The sequence below is a fragment of the Drosophila guanche genome, unplaced genomic scaffold, assembly GCF_900245975.1.
Source record: "Drosophila guanche unplaced genomic scaffold, DGUA_6, whole genome shotgun sequence".
NCBI lineage: Eukaryota > Metazoa > Arthropoda > Insecta > Diptera > Drosophilidae > Drosophila > Drosophila guanche.
This window is the reverse complement of record NW_022995744.1, coordinates 2,646,658-2,672,019: the sequence shown is the minus strand read 5'-3', so window position 1 is coordinate 2,672,019 and position 25,362 is coordinate 2,646,658. Positions and strand designations below refer to the sequence as shown.

Below are 25,362 nucleotides of genomic sequence, written 5' to 3'. Positions count from 1 at the left end.
GGCCAAGCTCCGAACCCCGGACTACCTTTTACAGGTCGAGTTGCGAGCGTGATATCTCCGACTGTGGCATTTGTTTGTTGTCGGCTGTCGTCCGGCTGTCGTTGGCGGCTATAAGACTGAATTTATATTCGGCCTTTTCAGTATTCTCCCATTCAATTCAATGTGTATGGCATCGAATTCGGCAATAGAGATAAGTTACAATGAATTGAGATTCAAATTGTTTGATGAGCTGCTTAACATTTCTGTGGCCCGAAAATCTAACCATATTAAAATTGAGCTCTAAGATGGAGACATAGGAGAGAAACAGGCGCCAAGCTTTCATAACTCTTAAATGTAGTTCAGACACAATCACGATTCCTTACACACATTCATGGAAACATGCTGAAAATGTCAAAACGTCGCTTACATATTTAATGCCTCTAACGGACTTAATCAACATTACAAAGTAATTAGAGTTAATTCTTTTGTACTTGAACGCACGCCAGCGTCAGGCAGACACTCGCACAGCCGCCCAAACCCGCATACCCCAAGTCATACCAGAGACACCTGAAACTTGTTGTGCAGGTCGTACGGCACAAGCAAGGCTCACGGCATTCGCTTGGGGCTCGGCAAAAGGTGCTTACGCATGTTGGCAGCGACAGCGAGGACGATATCACTGACGATGACGATGACACGATGATATTTGTAAACTGTTGCGCGACAATTTCCATGGTTAATTATCTATTAACTTGGGCATAACTTTTGTACAGATATTCGTGTGGAGCGGTTATGAAATGGAGCTGGCTGGAGCTGTTAGCTAACAAATGGCCGCACATGCAAATGCCAGAGAGGAGGCTCCAACTCTGTCGGGAGCAGACCAAAATATATACATCCGTTTCCGCTGTTGTTCTCGTCGCAGTTGCTTTCATTGTCGTTACATAAAAGGTAAAGCGCAGTGCGGAGCGGCGGTCGTAAACAGGCGGCGCAATGATACCCTGCCCTCAGGAGTGGCATGGAAGACACAAAATGCATTGGAGCTGTCAACTTATTTAGATTTGATTTTAGATAACTAAAAACCTATGGCTGACGATTGTCTTGTCTCCTGGTCTGCCACATAACAGTCACCAAAATCAATGCAACTTTCTCGATCTTATAATGGGTTAGAGTATAGGAGCAGCATCAGCCGAACCCAGTTTTTGGTAATGTTAATGCTTAAAGCTTTCCTCTGTTTTGATGCCTCTGCATGCCATAAACTTAACTTATTAAATATTTGTGCTTAATTAAAAATGTAATTCTTACAACGCGGCAACACTAAGCAAGGAGTCAAACGGAATTAAGACTACTTAACATTCTCAAAGCCAGAGTTCAAAGCGGCGTTAGGCTTAGAAGTTAAGAGGATGACTAACAGAACAGTGGTGGGTCGCTTTAATCCATCTCGAAAGTAGATAAACTCAACTATTAACTTATATTATTTCTAGCAGGCATGAGAGTCGAAAAAGTGGGTAGTGCGTTCTGAAAGCCGATCAGGAAAATACTGGCATATACATTTGTACATCTGGTTTCAGATGTAGGCTCTTCTGAGAACAGGGTGCTTCGCCAGTTGCAGAACTGTTTTTGCGTCTTTTTTCACATAATTCATTTGAATCCATTTTCGGTTAATTTATAAGAGACCACAATCGATCTCTATTATTGACACATTTTTGACAAATTGCCAAATAGCCGCAGTGCTGCTTGGGCACAGTGCCGTATTGTGGCCAACAATTGGAGAGTCCTTTTTCTTTTTCTTATTCCGTTTCAGTTTTGTGGATATCTGAAACGTGTCTGGCATTTCAAAACCTGCTAACACAAAGGGTTCCCTCCGTCCGGCCCACCTTTCTGACTTGCCAAATGAAAAAGGGTCAACGATTTGCGTATTATTTGCTTTATTTTCAATACTCTTACGCATACGCAGCCCGACCCTTGTCAAGTGCAAAAGGTCTGGTCTGGAGGCTCATTGCTAGGCAATGAATGCCTGCCTCAATTCTACGCAAATATTGCCGCAATTGCTGGCGATAGTCCCATAGTCCTTTCTGGCTCTCTCTCGCTTTAGTGGCATGTTGTGTCCTTGCTCCGCTTCTTTCGCATTTCAGTTCATTTCTAGCCTTAATTATGTGCGGCACTGAGCAAACAACAAATGCATAGGCGCCTGGCCACACATGCATGCCCCTGCCATGCACAGCACATGCAGCTCTCAGTTAATTGCTCATGCCACTCGGAGCTCTGCGCCACTTGACCGACCTGCCACTGCAGGGCTGCCTGCGCCTCATGCCCCTTCCTTCTGGGTCTCAGTTGGTCTTAGGCCAACTAGGTCTGACACTATTTAAACTAAACGCTCACCTAAACTTAAAATCATATTCAGCCCAGAGAAAAGAGAATGTTGTTGCCATGGTGCCCTGCGGCCGGAATTTCGTTATTTAACAGCCAAGCAACGGCCTTTGTCTGCGCTTGACCCTCTGTCACAATCCGCAGTTATGTTTCTCCCTCTGCAAGTCCCTAGTCCCTATTTACTTGTGCCTTTTCGTTGGTCCGACTGGGTCTTCCACTTCCACTGTCTCTGGCTCTGTTGCTATTGCACAATGCTGTGGAAAAGGCTAGCTTTGATGTCCTCTTATCAGTTCATCGCCCTGGATTCTGTCGTGCTCGAAAATCAGTCGAAAAGGGTTCTCTCATTGCTGCCGAGGTTAAGTCCTTTCAGAGATGAAGAGATAGTTTCCTTTTGCCAGGTTCACATGGAAATAAGGGATAGCTAGTAATGGAAAAACTTGCGCAGTGAAATCTCTCGTAGGGTGGAGAGAGATACCTAAATAGTACCTAATTTGTACTTTATGTACTTTTATGTACCTTTATGTACTATTTAATCAATTAATTAACATTTGATCGGCTCAATTTTTTTAACAAAATGTGATGAATACAATTTAATTTGGTATATTCAGTAGAGTCTCTAATATAAGTACGGATGAATTAATAGGGTAATAGGCTAATATCTTGCTGTGCATTCCAAAAATGACCTTCTAGGATTTGAGGTTGAACCCTCTGCCTGAATGTGGTTTCAATGTTGGCAAGAGGAATTTCTCATGAAAATGGTTGGAAATGTGCATTCCTGGAGCTCTTTTTGCAATGGTTACTGCTGTCGATTTACTAGGGGCGAACAATGCAGGTAATAATGAGAGCCCGGGCCAACGGCAGGGACAGCTACCGCGACGGAGACTCATGCCACCCAAAAATGCCATTTCCTGCTACTTAATTTCCGTTTCAAGTGAATTTCCTTGCTGCTAATTTTGTTGCCCACACACACAATAATAAGTACACACTGACTTGGGCAGCAAAACACGTACTGAAATGGAAACTGGGCCACACGGATGCGGACACGGACACGGACATTGCTTTCAGGCGCTGCCTCTTCGTCCAGTGATTTTCGCCGGTTTGCCATTTGCTTAGCGGATAGTTTTCTTTGCCTGAAAACAAAGCAGAGCCCGAAACAAAGCGAAAACTTTAATATCCGTGCTCAATGGCACAACAGCAACAAGCTATACGGCGGACAATGCTCACTTCAATGTCTATTGATGGGCCACGTGTGTGTCTTGCCCACACCTTCCTATCTGCCTCTCTTTTACTCTGCCTATGTCTATCTACATACATACATACGAGTATATCTCTCTCTTGCTTTCTGTGTGTCTGTGGTTTCGTTTATGCGCAGAACTGAACACAGTTCACGTGCCATGGATTTGGATGGGCAACTGGAGCTGCTTCCCCAAATAGGATTTAAATCAAAAATTCAGTTGCAATGCAATCGAAATAATTATATTTAATTAAAAGCGAATCTTCTGCTTGTTCCGTGTTGTTCTGTTTATCAAAGTGATTCCCATCTGTTTCGTATACGTATTTTTATAATTTCAACCTTGAAGTGCGCATAAACAGAAGCATTTTGGGATAGGATTGTGTTTCTGCCTCCGCTTGGGCGCATGTTAAGCCATTGTGAGCCTTGCCAGCACGCTTTTAACCCGAAATTCAACGAGTTAGCGTCTTAGACAAAACTTTTTTAACTGAGCAGCAGCATAAAAGCTCCTCGGCCATTACTATCATTCACAGAAGTAGCAGCAGCACCAGCAACAACAATAAGTGACTGCTATTATGGTGGCTTATTCGGGTCTGGGCCTGGATCCCGATCCAAGTCCCGGGCCTGGTCCTGGCCCTGGTTCTGCTTCTGTGTCTGTGTGTTTGCTGCCATTTTTATTTGCAGGGCAAGGGTTTACGGAAAATGTGCATTGAGCGTTTGTTTCTCTATCTCTGGGAAGTGAGTTTGGGGGTCCAGAGTCTGCTTTTGTGCGCATTGTTTGTGGCTCATTGTCTTGCCACTGGTTGCAGTTTATACTCGGTTCTCTGTACTCCTTGTCCTTGTTCTTATCCCATACATTTCGTGTGTATGCTTGCTGCATGCAGCATTTAGTATCTGTGGTTAGCATTCCGACTGCTGCTGGTCTCTGTTCAGGTTCAGACCGACCTAAAGGAGCAGGGATGTTTGCCCAGCACCGTTCCGGGAAGCTGGCTACCTACCGATCCAGAGCTACCGAGCTAATGTGAAATATGCATGCTTAATTGTAATTCTAAATCAGAAACCACGGCACATTAGTCGCCCCATGCCCGGTCGGTGGCAGTCACTGTTGCAAATTAACATCAATAATAAATTTCGATTTGCAGCAATTACGATGGGTCTCTTGGTAATGGGATGGTGGCCATGGGAGTTGCCTTATCAACGATAAACATAGTGGTGAACGATGCAGTTGGTATCGGCCACAGCCCCTCCCATTTATTCTTAAACATAAGCGTATACATATGTACATACATATGTACATAAATATATATATTTAAGAGGCAGCCACATTGATTGATTTATTATGTATTTATGGGCGTATCTGTGGGGAGTGGGTGGATGTGTGCTGCTCGATGGGAAAGCGTTTCGAAAATTATTCCGCTCGCATTATATTCCATTGAAGTGCGAATACTGTTGTTAAATTTTTATACGAACATTTCCACGCAGGGCTATTTAGAAAAAATTAATGTTTACGGTAATCCCGATGCCATAAACGTCACATGTATGCCACCCCCAAAGGCCACGGCGGCCCCAACCGCAGCGGTAAGTCATGCTTTACCCCCGGCTCTAAAGCCACATAATCAACCGAATGAAATGATTTGGATTTAAATTAATTAATGATTAGCCAGGCAAATCATCTTATCATATCTGATAAATTACATTAAAATTGCATTATGTCTGCAGCAGTGAGAGAGATTTGCATTGGATTTGGGCATATTTATCGAGAGTACTACAAACAATGTGTAATCATATACACTTCTATGGCAGGTCCATTATGCGGACTAAACTCAAAATTGTGTATTACACAGAGTGTCAGTCAGAATATTGAAATTGGAGTAGTTCAAACAATGCATCCCTCCGAAAACAATTGTGTTATGGTATTATCATCATTAGCAGACAAACACCATAAATTAGACATAATAGCATATTTCATTTCTCTTTTACTTTTAAAAATAGTATAAGGGCTTAGAATTGAGGGAACGTAAATGAAGTAGCTCAATGCTTTGCATTCTCCCATTCTTTCATCCTTTTATTCATTTTTTTTAAGAGTAAATCAATATCGCGTTTCCCCCTTAGATTTTCGTTAAATTTTGTACTTATTGTTTATTATTTTGACTTTATTTTAATTTTATTTATTTAAATTGTTATTTTTATTTTGAAGGATCTAGATTCTTTCTTCGAAGATGGATCTGGAGCGGTATGTTTTCCCCAACGAAAATTTGGTTTTTCCTACCATAGTTTTAACTTTTCTCCCTCCTCACTTTTTTCTTTCTCTTTTCTTTCTGGTCCTAAGGGTGAACCCTTCGAAGAGTCTACGGAACTGAATATTTTAAGCGATGAGTTTTGGTCCTCCGCTGATGAGGTTAGTTTGTGGTGTGTGGCTAAATAAAAGGAATAAAAAAAGAGTTAATTAAAATAGAGCAATTGTCAGTGTAATATTGAATAGAAATGCATTTGCAGTGGCATTATTTTGGTATTGCTATTGACAGTGCTCTTGAACGGGCCATACAACTGGCCAGAATTGGTTAGCGTGGGTCAACACTGTGGTCGACTGTTGACTGCACTTTGCATAATTAAATATTTATATTTAGTTATATGTTAATTTCGCTCTGGCATATTGCCAGGCGCAGCGGTGGAGTCGGGGTGGGGCCAATCGACCGATGCAACAACTACTCATATTTGCACTTACGTCTTAATGAGTTTTCAATAAGCAAACGATATTTGTTTTCCTGTCTCTGTCCACAGGCAACGGACATCTTCGACGCCAGTGGCATGCAGCCCCCAGGACAGACGCAGTACACTCACGAGAGACGTAAGTGCAGGGCCAGATTCCTTCTGGATCCCAATTAGCAGATATGTTAATGCAGCTTGCACACTTCCACGCTTTAATCCTTGCAGCATATCGCGGCATCAAGGGCGAGAAGGGTGAGCGCGGGCCAAAGGGGGACAGTATACGTGGCCCGCCTGGACCCCCGGGTCCCCCTGGGCCCAAAGGCGAAGCGGCTGCCTATCCACCCTTTGTGGAGACAACGAGTGCTGGGGCTGTGAGTATTACGATAATACAATTGGGAAATATTTGCCGTTGGCATGTCCCTGGTAATGTGATCCCAACGAAAATCTCTGTCTCTCTTTTTCAGAAATACACTGGCGAATGTACATGTAATGCGTCTGATATCCTAGAAGCCATCAAGGACAACGAGTCGTTGCGGGAAACGTTGCGCGGTGCGCCCGGTGCGCAGGGCAAGGACGGGATGCCTGGCACCCCTGGTCACACCGTAAGTACAGCCGCAGAGTCTTCACTGTCTGCCATATCCGTGGGCACATCTCTTTTTCATCCCCATCTCCCCGACGGAGTCCGCTCAAAGTCTATGTGTATGTTGGCCAATTTCGAGCTACAACGGGTTGCCTAAAAGCCAATACTTAACATGAATCTAACACATTTTCAATTTCATTACACACAACGTCTAATCTTCAAGAGTAAGAGTGGCTGATGGCTGGCCGGACCCCAGGGGGCTCCTTGTTTTCCTATGTCAAACATCATAATTTGCACTGTGCAGCTGCGTTGGGTGGAGATATGTTTGGTGTTTGGTTGAGTGTGCCTGTTCGTGTAACCGGAAATGGAAAAAACGTTAACGCACACACTCACGCAGAGATAGGGAGAAACACACAAACCTCTCTCTCTAAGAGAACGAGAGAGATGACAAGAAAGCGAGAAAATGAGAAAGCGACAACGTAACGTAACGAAAATTTTTTTATGCGCCAACTCACGCTTAAACACTTATCCACTCTCCGAGTGCTACTCGTTATATTATCTCATCAACTGAGAACGTCTTTGGCAACTATAAGAGATCCGTACGTCCGCACAAAGGGACCTATGGCTGTGTCTATGGTAGCGTGGGAGTATGTCTGAACTACACTTGACTGTACTTTCCATTTACTACATGTGATGTGTACACTTACTTTCGCTCCCACCACCGTACGTACCTCTTTCTCTTTTTCCTATCTGTCTGTGAGTGTGGGTTTGGGTCAAAGGCAAAGTCCACACTGTTACAACAAGATGACTGCCTGGCCTCTGCCTTTGCCTCTGCCCCCAGCAAGAACACTATGCTCCACTCTCCTCTTGAGTCCACTCCACTCACTTAAGTGCTTATCACGCAACAGAGCCAAGGCTTTAGAAGCTAACCGAAAATTTAGAAGTGCATAAAATGTTGAATTCATGTCCATTACTCTGGGAATTATTCAAAAAGTGAAAAGAATCCAAAGACAAAGTGCTTACCCATTTCTTTACAAACTCTACAATCTGAAACGGTCTGTCCTCATTTGGGCCACTCTAGCAACCTGTGGAACGCAGCCTCTTCAATACACTGCAATACATCAAAAGGAAAGCGGTATGCCAGCCATACATTCTACGGCCCATAGCAAGCAGCTAACTGCTAGGGAAATATGCCAATCTATGCCTCTGCGAATATCCCAACCACAGGGAATGTCTCCTAAGCCATCCCATCCCATTCCAGTACTATGCTGACCCACCCATCCAAAGACGTTGTCCCATGTATATTCGAACCCAACCCTGTCCCAAAGGCTTCGCTCGCTGAGAAATATGGCCAGCCGGCGCGCATACCGGAAATTCCTGACAACTTTGTTGCCCTACTGCTAATCCCTTAACTAATAGCAATTAATTTAAAATACGAAGATAAGCAACAGCTACAACACAACATCGGGAACGACAAGAACGACAAGAACGGCAGGAACTGGAGCACGGACCGAGGCACGCAAATGGCTTACAGCGTGACCATTTTGCATAAGATTAAGAACATTCGGAGACACATTTTTTGTGTACCCATCCATGTCGCTATTGGAATGCCTACCAAGTCGCAGGACAAACCGCAGACCAGGAGGGGCGCAGCGCCTGTCGAGGGCCCGCGTAGATTAATGAGCTCGGACTGAATCGCAACGATTATGTAAATCGACCACACAGACAGTAAAAGCCCGATCCCAGCCCCGGCCCATACGAGTTTTTCGAAAAGCTTGTAGTCCCTTTAGAAACTGCAGATGTAGATATGTTGAATTGTAGCACTAAGGACGTAGGATAAGTTATATGCACGCCCACTAATGTGATATATTTTACTGTCGCTGCCGGCGACATTCTCCTTCTCCTTTGCACGCTTCTCTTTTCTTCTGCTCGTTTCCGCTTACGTTTATCCAGGGAGCCACCGGAGTGCCTGGAGCTCGAGGCGCCCGGGGTGCAGAAGGTGCCCAGGGGCAAAAGGGCGAGCCAGGCGTCGATGGTCTGCCAGGAGTCGCCGGTCCGCCGGGGCCAGCAGGCCCGCCTGGTTTGCCCGAGAACTACGATGTAAGTATCCTTCAAGATATGACCTATTTCAAATTCTGTACAGATTGTGAGTACACTAAAATTTTGATTACAATGGGTGTTTCATGCGGAGCTGCAAATTCAGAGTTAATTATACATATATTGAAATTAATAATATAAAGTTATCTTTGTCCTATACTCCGGTAAACGTTGAAATAGCTTAACTCTCAACACATCAGAGTACCAGAGGAAAATCTTAACAAAATAATGATTAAAGTATTAGTGAATTAGTATAAGTTTTTGTATACGAATTTATAATGAATCCAATGAAATACCCACAGACTTTGGCTATGACAAAGTTTTAAGTCTCTGTAAGTTTTTAAACTAGGATTAACAATTATAAGCCAAGAATAATACCGTGGTAATATTGTAAAGTAATAATTGAATATGTGAATCTAAAGAGTTTTAAAATTGTATAAAAATTGCCAGGGTATTCGTATTTCGGTTCACCGAAATTATTATTTACTTTTTGTTCTGACTCAAAATTTCACCTTTAACACTGGGCAAACTGAGGCGCGTTTGATAGTGCAGCTGGTTGGTGTTCAGGTCCAGGCACCCATCAGTCTTCTTTCTGGCCTCCGTCTGTTTTCAATCACGCACATCTTTATGCATTGGTACGGCTCTTGGGTGGGTCTGGGGCGCAGTAAACGTCCGTCGTGTTTTACAAGCCACACAATTTGCCTAAACTAATTTCCTTCCTGGCGAGCGGAGCAACTGTGAAAAATTACCACTCGGATTGGTCGCAGACCTTCTCCATACCGGGCATGGCGTCACGCCAGTCCTTGCGAAGCGAGCAAGGAGCTGCGAGCACGTTCTGGCGCTTTCAGTGTCGTTGTCGCTGGCACCGCTGCCACAAATGGTCTATCTCTGCTAATAATCTTAAAACCGCAAAGGTTATACCACAACAACATCAAAATTTTCTTTTCGAAATACGAAATACGAAATGCCTGAAACATAAGCATCTTGAGCACGCGAGTCAAAGTCAAGCCGAGCCCTAGCCCTTGCCCAAGCCCACGGGCTTCTTTCAGGTACAATTCCGGGGCCCCGCATGTCAATGCCGCTACCAGAGTTCCAGCTTGTGGCAATTACCGTTATCAGCGCACGGCGCGCGGTTCACGCGGTTAAATGCGGTAACACGCACACAGATACTGGCACCCACTCACTCACTCACTCACCCACACAACACTACTGGCATCCTGGCAGCCTGACACCCTGGCCCTAACGCCGTATCGCCGCCATTCTTAACCCTTTCATGCAAGAGTGAAACTTTTCTTTCTGCCGCCTGGCTTTTTCGCCGCACTTCAACGCCGTATGTTGGCCGTATATTCTTCGCCCCACCGTCTATGTGGAGAGAGTGACGAGGAGACTGGGCCGCAATCATTATCGCACTGTTACGTTTATGAAAGTGTCAAGCTACTTGTGGTCGACGGAGCGGCAGTAAAAATCAGACAGTCGGCTCTCGGCTCTCAAATCTCGACTGTCGGTTGGAGTCTGACGGCTCTCCCATTGTTTAATGTCGCAGGGCTTATCATCATTATCATCAGAGCCGGCCTTTGGTGGCGATGCTTAAAAGCTTTTCACTTTCCTCTGCTGTTGCTCGTGTAGGGTGTGGTACTCCTTGCTCCGGGGATAAGCGGTGTCTGAAGGCTCGCCAACAAAGAAACTCGTTTTTTTTTTCAGCCATGGATGAGTATGTGTGTACCAGAATAATGGATCAGAAAATTGAAAAAAATACCAAACTCCATTTGTTTTCAAACACCATATTTGGGGACTTCGTGACTCAAATGCTTTTAAGTTTATTGGAACTTTTTTTGACTGCTGACACGACAATGACAACGTCTCAGACTTTTTTTATATTTTATGTAGAAATCGTATTATATCATACCTATGTTTCTATTTATATGTATCCCAAGTCGTGCCTTGTCCAGTAAAAGGTGCAGTTTTGATGGGCATTCGTTTGTCCCAAGTAAATTGAATTTCATCCTTTTCGCCATCGAAGTGAATTCATCTAATAATACCCTTTAATTTCACGCCCATTGCTCTTTAATCGTATATTTTAAACGTAATTCGTGTCGAAAATTATGTATTCTTATAACAATCAACACATAAATAACAGATAAATTGGAATCCTACCAGGACTTTCAAGGTACAACCATTTTAACAATTCCATTTATGTTCAAACAACTAAAACGACTAAGAAAAAAAACAAATATGTTGTATATATGAGAAAAAAAGGCAGAAGGTCGGCTCATCCGGGTAAGCAATGGCCACAACACTTAATGGACTAGAACCACTTGGCATCATTAGCCCCGCCCCCTAATCTGGGAGAAGATCATTAATCAAATTTCCGCCGCAGATACACCTCCATACGCCGTATCTGTAGGTTGGTGTGTCTGCGGCATGTGCCCCTCATCAAAAGGGGCCGCCTGCTGCTGCTGCTGCTGGTTAAAAAATGTTTGGGGCCAGAATACATGTATCGAAAATAAATTGTACAACAAGCAAATATTTAACAAATTACTATGCCTGCTCTCTCTCCACCACCCCACGAAAACACACACATACACGCACACATACACACAGGAGTCCTTAATGGTCAACTCGATGGGCACATTCCGGGGCACGACGCAGCCTGGACCCAAAGGTGTGTCTGGCGAGAAAGGTGAAGCGGGCCAGAAGGGCGAACGCGGCGATCCGGTAAGTCAGAGGGCATGTCTAATAAATGGCCCAAGTATTTCCCGCCCACTCCTACCTAGTCGCCTACCCAGTATCCCTTGGTGTACGTGTGTGGATGTACGAGCAAACACCTACAAACATATATATAATATATTATAAAGTGTGCAAGCGCCCACACGATTGTTGTTTCAAATATATAATAATTTCTGCCCTATTGACTGCTCAATTGATTTTGAGGCTCCTCAAAAGGCCAGTCAGAGCAGGAGGTCGTTTGCTGTTCCTGGTCAAACGAGCAAATGGTTTGGGAATATTTTCTACTTGTATGTGTCATATTAGAGACTCCGTCCGTCCGTCCCATGGGGTATACTTAAGAAAACGTACTTCGTGTATTTCTTTATGGGTTTGAACCGCCTAACGCAAGTAGTTCTTAAACATTTACGTGAAAAAACCTTATCTTAGAAAAAAATGTTATAAATACTCGTTAGCAAAATGATTAGCCTGATATTTACCCTTAAGAGGCGACAACTCCATAGGTACTTCCCTGATTTCAAGCTAAATTGTTGCCATTTTGATAAACAGTCAAATAAATGTATGTATTTTGGAGCATGGGGCACACGCCTTCCAGCTCGATCCAGCTGGTCATGAGCTTCCCTTTTTTCATATTTATGGCATCGCAGTCATTTGTGCGGTCGTCCAGCAGGAAATGCCCAATTTGGAACATAAATTTCTATCAGCAACCAGTCCCGAAATGCGTCACTTGAGACGCTGCCAATATCTGATGATTCCCGCTCCGGTCGCCGGTTGCCGGTCGCTCCTGCGAAGGCAATTTGTGTGCGTTTATAGCTCATTTGATTTTCAGTAGATACGATCGCATGGGTGCCATGTGGACTAGTTTATATATGGTGTTGGGCACGTCACACACTGGATACTGGAGACTGTCTAAATACAGCTGGAGAGCAGCCAGCAGTGAGCTTGAACCATTTCAATTCTTTTCAGTTCTTGTTGGCATTATTTTTATAATAAGTTTTGGCCATTTGGGGAGCTCATCCTGCTTAGTCGGCGCTTACTTCACTGTCATTACCCTGTATGCCATTTAGCAGCTTAGTTGGGGTGGCTTTGCACCCTCAGATATTGTTGCAGACGTCCTTCTAGGCGGACCCTCGCTCTATCCCTCGTTAGCGTGGGGCGAGCATGCTCGTATTTCTTTTATGTGCAACTTCAAAACTTAAATCTGGTAATAGGGCTCGTATAATGTGTGTTGTTGGTCTGTTTGTCTGGTTTTTACTTGGTGGCCTGTCATACGGTTTCCGGTGTCGCAGATTACTCTTCGAAATCGGATGCAGCACACCTCCTTCCGCTGATCCATCCAATTTGGAGCCTCCCGAGACTTATAAGACCTTTGATACGTGTAATGTATGCATGTATGTACTGCTGTGACAAAAGAGTCTTAAACCATACTTCGGCTCGGGGCAAGGTCTCTCTTAAGTAGTTTCCCCATTGTGGCCACACCCAGAATTAATCGTGCGTAAAATAAAAAGAAATTATGCAAAAAGCTCCTCTTCCTGCTTCGGTGGAAGCACATTATGTAAAAATCGATTCGGATTTTATGAGAAATTTACGCCCAATTTGTAGGGAAGGCTTTTCCCGTTCTCCCTTAGCCATCCCGCTTCGTTATTGCATTACAATTTCGGAAAACTAATATGGGAATTAGCATTTTAAACGTATGAATACACGCACAATTAGGTTCGTTTCATTAAACCTAAAAAAGAGACACAGCCCCCCATTTCCATCGCTCTCTCAAGGTCTTCTAAAGACAGCCTCCGGAGCATTCGCGAGCACTGTGCTAAGGCGAATTACATACAGATACATGTGTGCTTGTATGCGTGGCTTATTAATTATTCATTAGTTGGTATTAAGTTGGCGATACGGAGCAGGGCTTGGGGCATGGTGGAGGGTGGCGGTGGGTCAAACCGAACGGAAACCAGGAGCCTGATCATCCACAAGCTTGAGTCTCCTGCGAGATGTTTCCACAACCCAATGTTGGGGAAGGGAAGGCTCGTGCAAATTTATGGCGAACCATTTAAGGCGCTGATGATGTGGAAGACGACGCTGGGGATGAATCGAGTCGGCGCACCCGCTGGGTAGAGTGAGTGTGGAGGGGGCTGGGGGTGCAAACGTCCACAAAGGCGGAGGAGACGACCCAAAAGGAATATGGTTTTTGTGTTTTCGGGCTTGTCACCGAGCTGTGGTGCATACATTTCCCCAAGCTGTGCGTGTATGGGTGCGGGATTTCGGAATTGATTTGATTTCAAAATGAGTTTGAATTGAATTGTTTCTGTCGTCGACATAACGTTTGGAATTGAGTTTTACGGCCAAATTAGGCGAGGTAGGCTGTACTGTAGCCGAGACCCAGACCCCAGTCCTCGTTCCACTCCCAAACTGATTCCCATTCCCCTTGGGCCACATGTAGCGTATATTTAAGCCCGTAAATCATTTCACACACTTGCTTTCTTTCCGGACCCGCCTTCTATCAGGGTCACAAAGGTACGCACGGGTCCAACGGCGCAAAGGGGGAGCCCGGCGAGCCTGGCACCCCCGGATTGCCCGGGCTCCCTGGACAGGCTGGCCAGCCGGGGGGACTCGAGGGCCTCTCCGCCAACGGAACCAAGGGCGAGAAGGGCGAGAAGGGCGAGAAGGGCATGCGCGGGCGGCGCGGAGGCACCGGCTCCACTGGACCGATTGGGCCGCCTGGGAAACCTGGAGCAGTGGGCGATATTGGACACTCGGTAAGCACTGTACTGGAGAATAGCTACTTGTAACTTTTGCCTGCATATTCATGAGGCTGACCAACTTTCCCATGCTTTCACCCTTTTGGGCCCTTCTGTTGCTGCTGCTGTTGCGGGAAGAGGAAGTTCAGAAACAAGCAGAACGACAATCGGGGCTCCAGAAAAAGAGTGGGACTGAGGCAGATGCAAAAACGAAAGCGACACACAATTTGGCGAAATAAACTCAAACGAAAAGTATTTTAAGTGCATTTTCATCACGGTTATTCAGAACGCGGCAGTCAGTGCACGATTCCGATTGCAGTTTATCCAGAAATTGCGCCATTATTCCGCAATAACAACACCAAGCAATAGCAACAACAGCAGTGGCTGGTACTGGCAATAACAACTACTTTACGTATACTGCCATGGCAGTGGCAACAAAGAGTAACTTTCCTTTTTGGCCGTGTCTGAGTCAGTGAGTCGAGAGGCAGGCGCGCGTGTGCCTCTCTGTGCCAACTGGCATCGCTTACCGCTTCGAATCAGAGTCAAGCAACGTATTTACATGGACTGCAGCTTCGGGGTGCAGTGGCGGGGTGGCCAAGAGAAAACTTTGGCTCCATTGCCGGAACGGGAAAACAAAAGCCTTGCGACTAGAAAATTGTTGCACTCCATATGGCAAAAGTTTGGTCATTTTCGCTGGCCATAGTTCAACTTGTAGTGGTGTGCCGGGCCAGGAGGGGCGTGTGTTCTTACCGTCAGTTGCCCGAGCCACTGCCTTTGCATCTCCTCCTCGTTTGCAACAGACATTACGTTTGTGCGGACGTTGCTGCCAACGATCTTATAATTTCACTCGAACTTTCCCACTTACGGCAAGTCGAATGTGATTTTTGTTTGCTACGTGCTCGCACATATGTATTGCAGAGTAATTTGAAGTCATTTCAATAATTGCACGTATCTAATGACCTAAAAGAATTCAAAGACGCATCAAAGTTTGAGGGACCCTATGGGAATCTTCAAAGTCAAAGGACTGACATCATTCAGAGTCTTTACTTATAATCTCCCGATTTAATCGATTCACAGGGCCGACCTGGCATGACAGGACCAAAGGGTGAGATGGGACCAAAGGGTCCCAAAGGAGATTCTGGCGGCCGCGAAGGGGTAAGTGTTCACAAGCATACTTTTTGGCTTTTGGGGGCAATGGTGATCGATCACCACAATGACATTGTTTTCGTAGCCCAAAGGTGAAAAGGGTGACACTGGCCAGGATGGACGTGATGGACTGCCAGGACCTCCAGGACTACCCGCCTCGAGCGGCGTTGACGGAGACAGCAGTGGAGTCCAGTACATACCAATGGCTGGGCCACCTGGGCCCCCGGGACCCCCTGGCATGCCGGGGCTGTCGATATCAGGCCCCAAGGGAGAGCCTGGCGTCGATTCGCGAAGCTTCTTTGGCGACGCCTCATACTACGGGCGACCAGGTGAGTGGGCCCCGCCCCGAAGGTGTCGGACCAGGTTGTAAATATGTCCAGTGACAGAATAGTGTTATGTAGTTGTGGCTTGATAAATCAAACAATATCTGTACATACATAACTAGCATTCTCCTAGCCCGAATCAAACCAAAAAAAATCAAACCAACTCATTTGTATCGTACTCGTCATCAAGGTGCGCGCTCATCTTTAGACGAACTCAAAGCCCTGCGAGAGCTGCAAGACCTTCGCGATCGACCCGACGGCACAGCCGGTAAACGAACCCCCTAAATCTCAACTCCATCCACAGTAGCTGTAGCCATAGTTTGGCCTTTGAATGCCCGTATCATTTGAATGTACTCGTAGCATGACTTTTCATTCCGACAACACATATCTCAAATTACTCCTGGAATGCCTCAAGACCCACTAGTATTGTACACATATTGCATGGAGCGAGCTGCTTCCCATATTTGCACATCATGATTAACTTATTTAGCTCGTTGATAGAGTACAACATGTAACACTTCGAGCATTTTAACACCGTCATAAGTTCTTCTCCGGAAAACACATGAATCATGAGCCACCTGTGTACAATTTATTTTCTTTACTTTTAGCCTGGAATTTGAATATATCGGTCTTATTTTGCTTGCCTTTTTTAGGTGGAGTTGTTGGAGAAACTGAAAATTACCAAGCCACTCCTTAAATAAGCTTTTTCAAATCGTCGTTATCTTCTTATCTTTTATATTATTTATTTTATTTGAGCTTGGCATAATACTTTTAGATTTCTTAAGTTACGGCAGCTATGTAGCACTCAAAAATATTGAATGTTGTTCAGAGCCCATAAGTGCTGCATTAAAATGCATATTTCATCTTTGTAGAGGCTCCTCGTCAGGCAGGACACTCACATAAGCACGAAGAAGCCTTGGGGCCTGCAGTTGGCGAGGAACCATACTTTTCGGCCTCATCGTCGAACATAAACATGAAGATTGTGCCAGGCGCAGTCACATTCCAGAATATCGATGAAATGACAAAGGTGAGTCGGTCGTATAACCGTCCTTGGATAAATTTGGAATCTATAATTTATTTCTAAACGTTTTAAATACTCGTGCTCCTATCTTCTGCAGAAATCGGCACTCAACCCACCTGGAACCCTGGCCTACATCACCGAGGAGGAGGCGCTTCTTGTGCGCGTCAACAAAGGATGGCAATACATTGCGGTGAGTCCTGGCTTTGGACTGGGATTTGGATCGGCGTTTGGGTTTGGTTTTGGCGACTGGATCAAAGAAGGGAGTTGGATTTGATTTCTGCCTCCTAAGCAAACAGACTAAAAGCGAGCTGAGCACGCTGGCGGGGGTTATTATTTTTAGAGCCGCCTCCGAGCGGCTGAGTGATGTTCCATTATGGCCATATGGCCCCGACCCGAAGACAAAACCGAATAAAATGCATATCAAAATAGAAGAGAAGACCCACAGAACCAGCACCAGCCCCTGTCCCTGTCCCGTTCTTATTTATTTATTTATTTTTCTTTCCTGCCATAAAATAAGGCTTGTTCGGCATTGCCCTTGTATCGACTCGACTCAACTCGACTCGTTTTTTATTTGCACATTAAATGTTGCAAACGTACGGACTGATTGCCCCATGGATTCGCAACCGTCGCACATACATATGTACATATGTATGTACGAGTATGGTATGTGCGTATCCTGGCATGTCGGGGTGCGTGTGGCCCGTTATTCAATTATATTGGCTTGAGCTTGGCTTTTCACTTGTCCCAGTTAACGGATGCAAGAACATCCACAGAATCGAGGGGAGTTGCTGAGGTAATATGGCATGTGGCAGGCAATTGGACGACACACAGGCACACTCCCTCATACAGCAGTTTTTAAACATTTATTGACGAAATATAAAACATGCATCCAGCGATCAGGAGGGACCCGCCTTGAAGTCATAAATTGCCACTGCAGATTAAAAATAATATTAAATTAAAATCGAGGATTTTATTATCGTTTTTTGGATACCCAGGACAGGACCCTACTCCCTTAATTCGCCAGCGCCACCTGCCAATTAAGTTTGCCTGTCGCCAAAGCAGGTCCTGGCCAAGGTTAGAAGCAACTTGCTACCTCTTGCCACTGGCCACTGGCCGCTGGAAACTGGACCTTGATACGCTCAGAATTTTTGAAGGATTCTCAAATTACTCGCAAAATTGCTCGATTTCCCAGAAGCTTGTTAAACGTTAAAGTGGCCATAATTTCTGCTGCTTGCTTCTTTATTGAAATCAAAAATCTGAGAACATAAAATGGAAAATGTAAGAAAAAACTAGTGCCTGCTTTTTTGCACAAAATGTAAAATATTCTGGGAATTGGGTATCAAAAAAAAATATACAACAAAAGGAAAAAAAGAAAACTGCTTAAGATTCGATTTCCGCTTCCGTCAATGCATGGCACAAAAGCCTGCACAGCGGGGCCGAGGCATAGAGCTGGCCCTGGCAAAATGTGCCTGGCATGTGCATAAGGGGACCCCGAATGAAACTGAAATCTCTTGTCTTTGACGGCAACCAGCATTTAAATACTTTTGACAACAAAAACCCCAACACAAGCCCATGAACTGTCAGGGCGCTGGGTACTCACTTACTCATCCTCGTGCTCCTACTCCTTCTTGTAATATGGGAAAATCGACCAGGGACACAACCCCTTTGTTGCCCTACTAACTGGCATTTGCATTTCGGATCCGTCCGGGCCCTACACCCAGTTGTCTACACGAGATACTCGTACTTTCTTGTAGCCGAGGCGGCAGCCTAATTAGATTTCAGTACACGAGTCGACTACTTAAAGTTCAAAATAGTAATTAAAACTTTTGTCAGACGACGTTGACGACGACGAAATCGGTGGCTGCGATAACGCCAAAGCCAGACTTGGACAGAGCCTCGCATTATGGTACAACATTCAGGAGGATGGCAGTCGAAAATTTGACCTTAATTCCGTACAAAAAGCACGCGGAAGCCTGGTGCTGTTTGCTTCATATTTCGCTACACGTAGTGCAAATATTTAAGCAAAAGTTTCAATACAAGAGCGCTGATTTAATCGCATAATAGGGCGACTCTTGGGCTCTTTTCCCCCTTTCCTTGCTGAAATATTAACTATGTACTCTGAAAGGGTTGTCACTGTCTCCATCTGAGCCGATGTCGGTTCCTGTGCGGAGGAATATTTTTGGGGAGCTCTTGTTTTATTAATTACAAATTCGTCAAAAGCTTGATTGTCTGGCTACCTCTTAATTTCGTTTTCACATTTAATTCCCGGTGTCTCTTCCATTTTCTTGCATGCAGCTGGGAACCCTTGTGCCGATCGCTACGCCCGCGCCGCCCACCACGGTGGCGCCTTCGATGCGCTTCGACCTGCAATCGAAGAACCTGCTGAACAGTCCACCTCCGCCGCTCAACACGCCCACGGTGAGTGCCCTCCAATATATGTACCAACAATATATGTATTTATGCATTTATGTATGTACATACTCGTATTTATGTATATTTAACATTCTGTCACATCGGATAATGACATTGATGCAGAGAACAATTGAGTAGTTCTTGAAATGGGATTGTGAAATCAGAGTTTCATCTGTGATTCCCTTTTGAATTGTATATTCCTATTTGTATATCATTGGAGGAAAGAGCGAGAAAAGAAAGTTAATTGTACTCGACATCGCCACGTTCAGATATGAATAATTCATGAATCCGCTCTCCACACTTCACGCGGTTTAAGGCCAAGTAAAAACTTGTACCTATTGATTTGTCTGCATAAATGTCGTTACTCCGCTGAGGTCTCTAACTATAACTTGGATTGAGAAACTTTAACTGACGAGTCCGAACTATCCATGCTTTTTTTATAAGAAAGCCAAACGAATTTTTCCTAAACTCATAAACTCACAATTAGTCGAAGCAGTATTGTTAATAAACCCTACTAAACCTATCTATAATTAATTGTCGTTAAATACAGTTTACCACCGCGCCCGAATACGAAACGGTAATTAAATCCATAACATGGCATACCATACAGTATCGTAGCGTAGAGTGAAAGTAACAAAAAACCAACTCGAAAAACTCGAAATATTGTAAAATTAACGCATCTTCTGCACACACACACGCACACAATCGTTGAATAAATAATTTGATTTTGTTTGCTGGTCAATGAAAATATTTCTAATTAGCGAAATTGCATTTTGAGTTCTGTTGCACACGGAACAATTGGTGTAGTTTGATTTTCTGCTTTTGTCTCTCACACTCTCTCTGTGTTTTTCGCCCAACCACCCATTGGTGGTTTTTGTGTTCTCATTCGACCAATCCAGTGGAGACTGAGACTGTCTTTTATTGGTATTAAAACACGTTTTATATGTACCTGTATGTGATGATTTGCTTTTTAACTAGACGCTTCTTGATTGCATTTTTTGTCATTTATTTTGGGTAATCCTTGAAGCTCTTATGAAAGCACAGATGTTGAGGGCTCAACTCCTCCTCTGTTTTTCTTGGTGATTGAATACGAAACGTTCATTATCATTCATGAATATCTCTATTAAATTGAACATATTTTTGCCCCATTCTCCTCGGCTGCGTCTTCAAACAAAATTAACGGGGACTGCCAACGAAATGCCTTAAAATATGAAATTAAAATCACATTTCTAGTGGTATCCGCGAATGGTGAGTCCTGAATTTCAGTTACGTAAGAATCGACCTTGTGTTCCTGTCTTTATGAGTGTTCCCCCCAATCCAATCCAATCCAATCTAAGGAAGTTTCGGTTTAATTATTTTCTCTATCCCGTGTTCCCATTACCCCCGACCGCTTGCAGGCAATTACTTGAAACATTTTACTATATATTACATCCACTTATTATTTTTCAAAGGCATTTTTTAGCCGGAGACTTTTGTTGTTCAAACAATTTCTGGCTATTAAATTCTGTATTAATTAGATCTTAAATTTCTTGACTTGACATAAATTCCGCATTAATTTCCTGACATATTTTACCATCTTCGTTGGAACAGCTCCGCGTGGCTGCACTGAACGAGCCCTCCGTCGGCGACCTGCAGGGAATACGCGGCGCGGACTTTGCCTGCTACCGGCAGGGAAGACGAGCCGGACTGCTAGGCACTTTCAAGGCGTTCCTCTCCTCCAGGTGAGTAGCGCGTCTTATCGCGAATGTGTCTTATCTTCTTCCAGATTTGTTCGCGTTTTAGCCGTGTTTTCCTGCTTAGTTTTGGCTCTGGCATTAAGCCCCCTCGCAATCCGAGCGCAAAGCCGTGCAACCGTTTTCGGCATGCTTATACGCCACGTCGCTGAGCCGACACTCGGGAAACTCATTAGTTGGCCCATAATCTTGATTTCTGGGTGAGAGCCAAGGGGAACAGGGCTCAAAATATGAACAAAAGCTTCTGAAAACAATTTCGTGCAATTTATTTACACAGCGCCAGCTGAATGGGAAGTACGAGTACTCCGGTAGGCTAGCAGCGGCTAAATATATGAAGGAAAACACGAATAAATAAGCGAATATAGGTGGTGCGGGAAACGCACGTAGCAAAGCACCTGCCTCCCCCCAGATTTCTTTTGATGGCCATTTGTTTGCTCGCATGTAATTGCCGCTCGTATGATGGCCAAAACCTGATCCTTGTAGTACTAGCACATAAATGAAACGCTGAATTTCGCCCACAGGGTACAAAACCTGGACTCCATTGTCCGTCCGGCTGACCGGGACCTGCCCGTGGTGAACACGCGCGGCGATGTGCTCTTCAACTCGTGGAAGGGCATCTTCAACGGGCAGGGCGGATTCTTCTCCCAGGCGCCACGCATCTACAGCTTCAGCGGCAAGAATGTGATGACGGATCCGCTATGGTAAGGCTGCTTTCTATCAATCTATCAAAGAAGTTGCTCACATTCTCTACAACTTCAGGCCCTTGAAGATGGTCTGGCATGGATCGCTACCGAATGGAGAGCGCTCCATGGACACATACTGCGATGCCTGGCATTCGAGTGCCCACGACAAGAGCGGGTACGCCAGCGATCTCGCGGGTCATAAGCTGCTCGAGCAGAAGCGACAGCCCTGCGATGGCAAGTTAATTGTGCTCTGCGTAGAGGCTCTCTCTCAGGATCGGAAGCGGAAGAAGCGGGACGCCAGGGACAGGTAGTTACACGTGTACGCTTTGGCATTATTGATTTGGCATTAACGTTTTATGGCCCACCCAAACTTTGCTCATTATCCCCGTCCCCATCCCCAATCCCCTAGCCACAGTCACAGTCGCGGTCCCAGTCGCAGCCAAAATCAGGAGTTCCGTACAGCAGACGAGTATGCAGCGCATTTGGACGATTTACTGCTGTAAACGGGATGGTCCCATGGAAGAACAATAGCAGAACAAACCATTCTCATACATAAAAGAGGAACCAGATCAAGAACAAGAACAAGGCAAATCACGGACACTGGCACAGACACACCACACCCACATTAAATGTAAACGTAAATCATGGCCATGCATATAATCAGCGAATTCCAAACAGAAACCAAAAAGAGAATACTCAGACGACAGATGGAGAATAGGATGCATATAAGTACATACAAAACAATATATTACCGTACATACATAAATACTTGTCGTAGGTATTACCTAATATAAATACATGTAATTTGAAGTACGATACATACCACACAAACACACATATATCGGAGATATTTATATATATGTATATATATAGATATATATATATATGTATATATGTATATTTACACATACATATATCAAATGTACTTTATGTTCAGGACAAGGCAACAACAATTTTTGTACAAGCAGGAAATCGTATTTGTAGTCTGTAATTTGTAATTTGTAACCTAATGTTAGCCCTAACTTAATAGTGTAATTTTTGTAATTACTTAAGTTCGTTCACAGAGCAAGAGCAGGGCATCTGAATCACTGGATTCACTGGCATCACTACCAAGTCGGAAAAGCCCAGAGGCCTACAGGACCTGGGCATACGCATTACTGGCCAAATTAGTCTCTTACTTAGAGTGCACCCGGGTAACATCAAATACTTCATATCCCATATCCCACATGACTCTGTATATGCGTGTATAAATGTGTATTTTTACCACAAGACTTCTAAATGTGTGTAATTATAAGGAAACGATGAAATTAAGAAACGATACGAAACCGTTTTTAAACTATCGCATGCATCCCACTCTAGCCTGTCTATAAGAACTTACATAGGATATACATACACTTACAATTACTACTACGTATGTTTTATGAACGTTTTGTATGTATGCAGAGTCCTTCGTAGGTCAGAGAGAGATTTTCTACAGTGTAGTGCGCAATTCAAACAAATTCAATACTGATAAAAGTAAATTAAATTATATAGTCACATCCCGGCACACACACACACACGCAAAAGCATGCATATATGCGCAAGTGTGTCATGTGTGTAATATTCGTAATTATTTAAATTCGAATACGGATACTTAACTAAACTCTAAATATAGTTAGTTACATAATTTCTTTTTGCATTTAATCAATGCATTTCCAACTAAAACATTGTAATGTAATTAAATGTAATTGTAACGACAGTTAAGGTATTAATTTAAACAAGAAACAACAAAGGCAGAATACAAACGGACGGATAGGTGGCATGGAGTCAGCCAGAAGACGGCATTATAGTTATATACATATTTAGTGAAATCAAAACTGAAGTGTAGAAGAAACAGGAGAAAACAACCCTCTAGTCGTAAGTCTAAACTATAATAAATTATGATGAAGTGAAAAGAGCATAACATAATATTGATGAAATAACTTAAATAAATAATACGAAATAATAAAAACTAAACTATCGAATACACTGAAATTGGAGAGTAATTGTAATTATTTGGAGAGTATTCAGATTAACAATTTATGAGGTTTAAACTTTCTCTTAAACGCCAAGCGATAAGTAGAAAAAAAATTTGATTGTTGTGTTAACACTCCACAAACAAGAATTGATAAACTGATTTATTGAATGGTAAGGATAAATATATGTATTTCAATGAAATATTAATATTTATAAAAATTGATTTATGTGTATACAAATGTGGAAAGAAGGAAGCAGAACACTTCTGGCATATAAACAAGTCCCCTTGGAGCAATACTCAATTGCAGTCTATATTCATCGAAAAATATTTTATGTGGCGCATACATTTTTCACTAAATAAAAGAATATTACGTATTCAACTACGGGGCGAGAATGCCAAGAAATTACTTTGATCAATATTTTTCATTTAACTTGAAATCAATTTCCATTTCCAAACTTAAATGCCACAGACCGGCAACAAAGCTTTTTATACAGAGGGAAGAAAAACAAAGAAAATGCTGTTCCATTCCCCCAAAATAAACGAGAGTGTATACCACGTGTACCTGCATCCGTAACCACATCGATGTTTGTCTGAGCCGCACGTTTGATAACCAATTTAAATAATTTTTCACTTGAATTAAAGCAAATGATTTCAAAGAAAAAGAGCCACGCGGCCCTCGATACTCTGTGGAGCCATTGATGCTATATGAATTTCAATGGAAAAGCAGCACATAGTTTCGGTTGGTGGAGGGGTAGGTTTCCTGTGTCAGGATTTGGTTGTTGGCACAGCAGTGAAACAGATACCGATGCCAATAAAGATACAAAAACAAATACATATACAAATATTCATCTTCATATACTTATGCACGGGGCCAGGGCAGAGCGCTGAGCCGGAGATGCGACTGTCAGCCCTGCCTGTCAGAAGCCAGCAAATAAGCAAACAAGCCAGGAAGCCGAAGAGTGCCAACAGTTGCGATTGGTCTTGGGATTGGGATGCGTCCGCACTTAGGCACAAAGCAATCTAACCAGATGAGCGGGATGAAATTTTAATTTAATGAATGAATACGAAAATGTTGTATTAGTTGATTAGCTGTGCGGCCAGAGAGTCGTAGAAAGAGAGTCCGTGGTAAGCTCATCCATAGCCGGCGTCCAGGCACCATCGAATAACTGGAATTTTCAATTATAAACCGTGCTGGAGGAAGTCTCCGGGTGGTCTCCGGGCAAGCAAACTTTTAAATTCCGTGTGCGGCTGACAATGTCATTCATCATAACACATTTAGCCGTGAGCTTATTTAATTCCACTTTTGTTCCCAAGCGCATTTACAAGTTTTCCGAGCTTGTTTTCCCCGCTCCACCGTTTCTCCTCCAATTCGATGTGCTTTTTTTATTGAAAGCGGAGCACAAAACAACCGCCCAACAACCAACTTTCTCCCAGCAAGCCACAGAACTTACGCATCCAGCATCCGTAACAAGTTCTACACACACTCGCCCACGAAAACACACACACACGTACTTACATATGTCACGGATAAAAACAATTTATCATTAAGCTTATCAAGACGAGCGGCCTAGCGTCCATTATTCTGCGGACGCAACGCAGAGAATTGTTTTTTGATGATAGCCCCAA

General features: G+C 43.9%; 1 protein-coding gene across 6 annotated transcripts in view; it reads left to right on the top strand.

Annotated features, from left to right (window-relative positions):
* Positions 1-22,588, top strand: part of LOC117579432 (collagen alpha-1(XVIII) chain) — a 52,325-nt gene extending 29,737 nt beyond the window's left edge. For 2 of the 6 annotated variants that reach the window (XM_034265314.1, XM_034265315.1), the window contains exons 5-25: positions 5,057-5,152; positions 5,772-5,807; positions 5,904-5,972; positions 6,356-6,422; positions 6,509-6,654; positions 6,748-6,885; positions 8,817-8,963; positions 11,562-11,675; positions 14,189-14,440; positions 15,500-15,577; positions 15,654-15,897; positions 16,082-16,159; positions 16,764-16,918; positions 17,010-17,102; positions 19,208-19,330; positions 19,875-19,901; positions 20,558-20,572; positions 20,915-21,045; positions 21,579-21,758; positions 21,817-22,047; positions 22,150-22,588. In XM_034265314.1, coding sequence (XP_034121205.1) covers positions 5,057-5,152; positions 5,772-5,807; positions 5,904-5,972; positions 6,356-6,422; positions 6,509-6,654; positions 6,748-6,885; positions 8,817-8,963; positions 11,562-11,675; positions 14,189-14,440; positions 15,500-15,577; positions 15,654-15,897; positions 16,082-16,159; positions 16,764-16,918; positions 17,010-17,102; positions 19,208-19,330; positions 19,875-19,901; positions 20,558-20,572; positions 20,915-21,045; positions 21,579-21,758; positions 21,817-22,047; positions 22,150-22,243 — 2,514 coding nt within the window. In that variant the 3' untranslated portion in view covers positions 22,244-22,588. The remainder of the gene's footprint in view (positions 1-5,056; positions 5,153-5,771; positions 5,808-5,903; positions 5,973-6,355; positions 6,423-6,508; positions 6,655-6,747; positions 6,886-8,816; positions 8,964-11,561; positions 11,676-14,188; positions 14,441-15,499; positions 15,578-15,653; positions 15,898-16,081; positions 16,160-16,763; positions 16,919-17,009; positions 17,103-19,207; positions 19,331-19,874; positions 19,902-20,557; positions 20,573-20,914; positions 21,046-21,578; positions 21,759-21,816; positions 22,048-22,149) is intronic. The other 4 variants (XM_034265316.1, XM_034265318.1, XM_034265317.1 and 1 more) reach the window with 4 other exon arrangements.
* Positions 22,589-25,362: the final 2,774 nt, after the last annotated feature.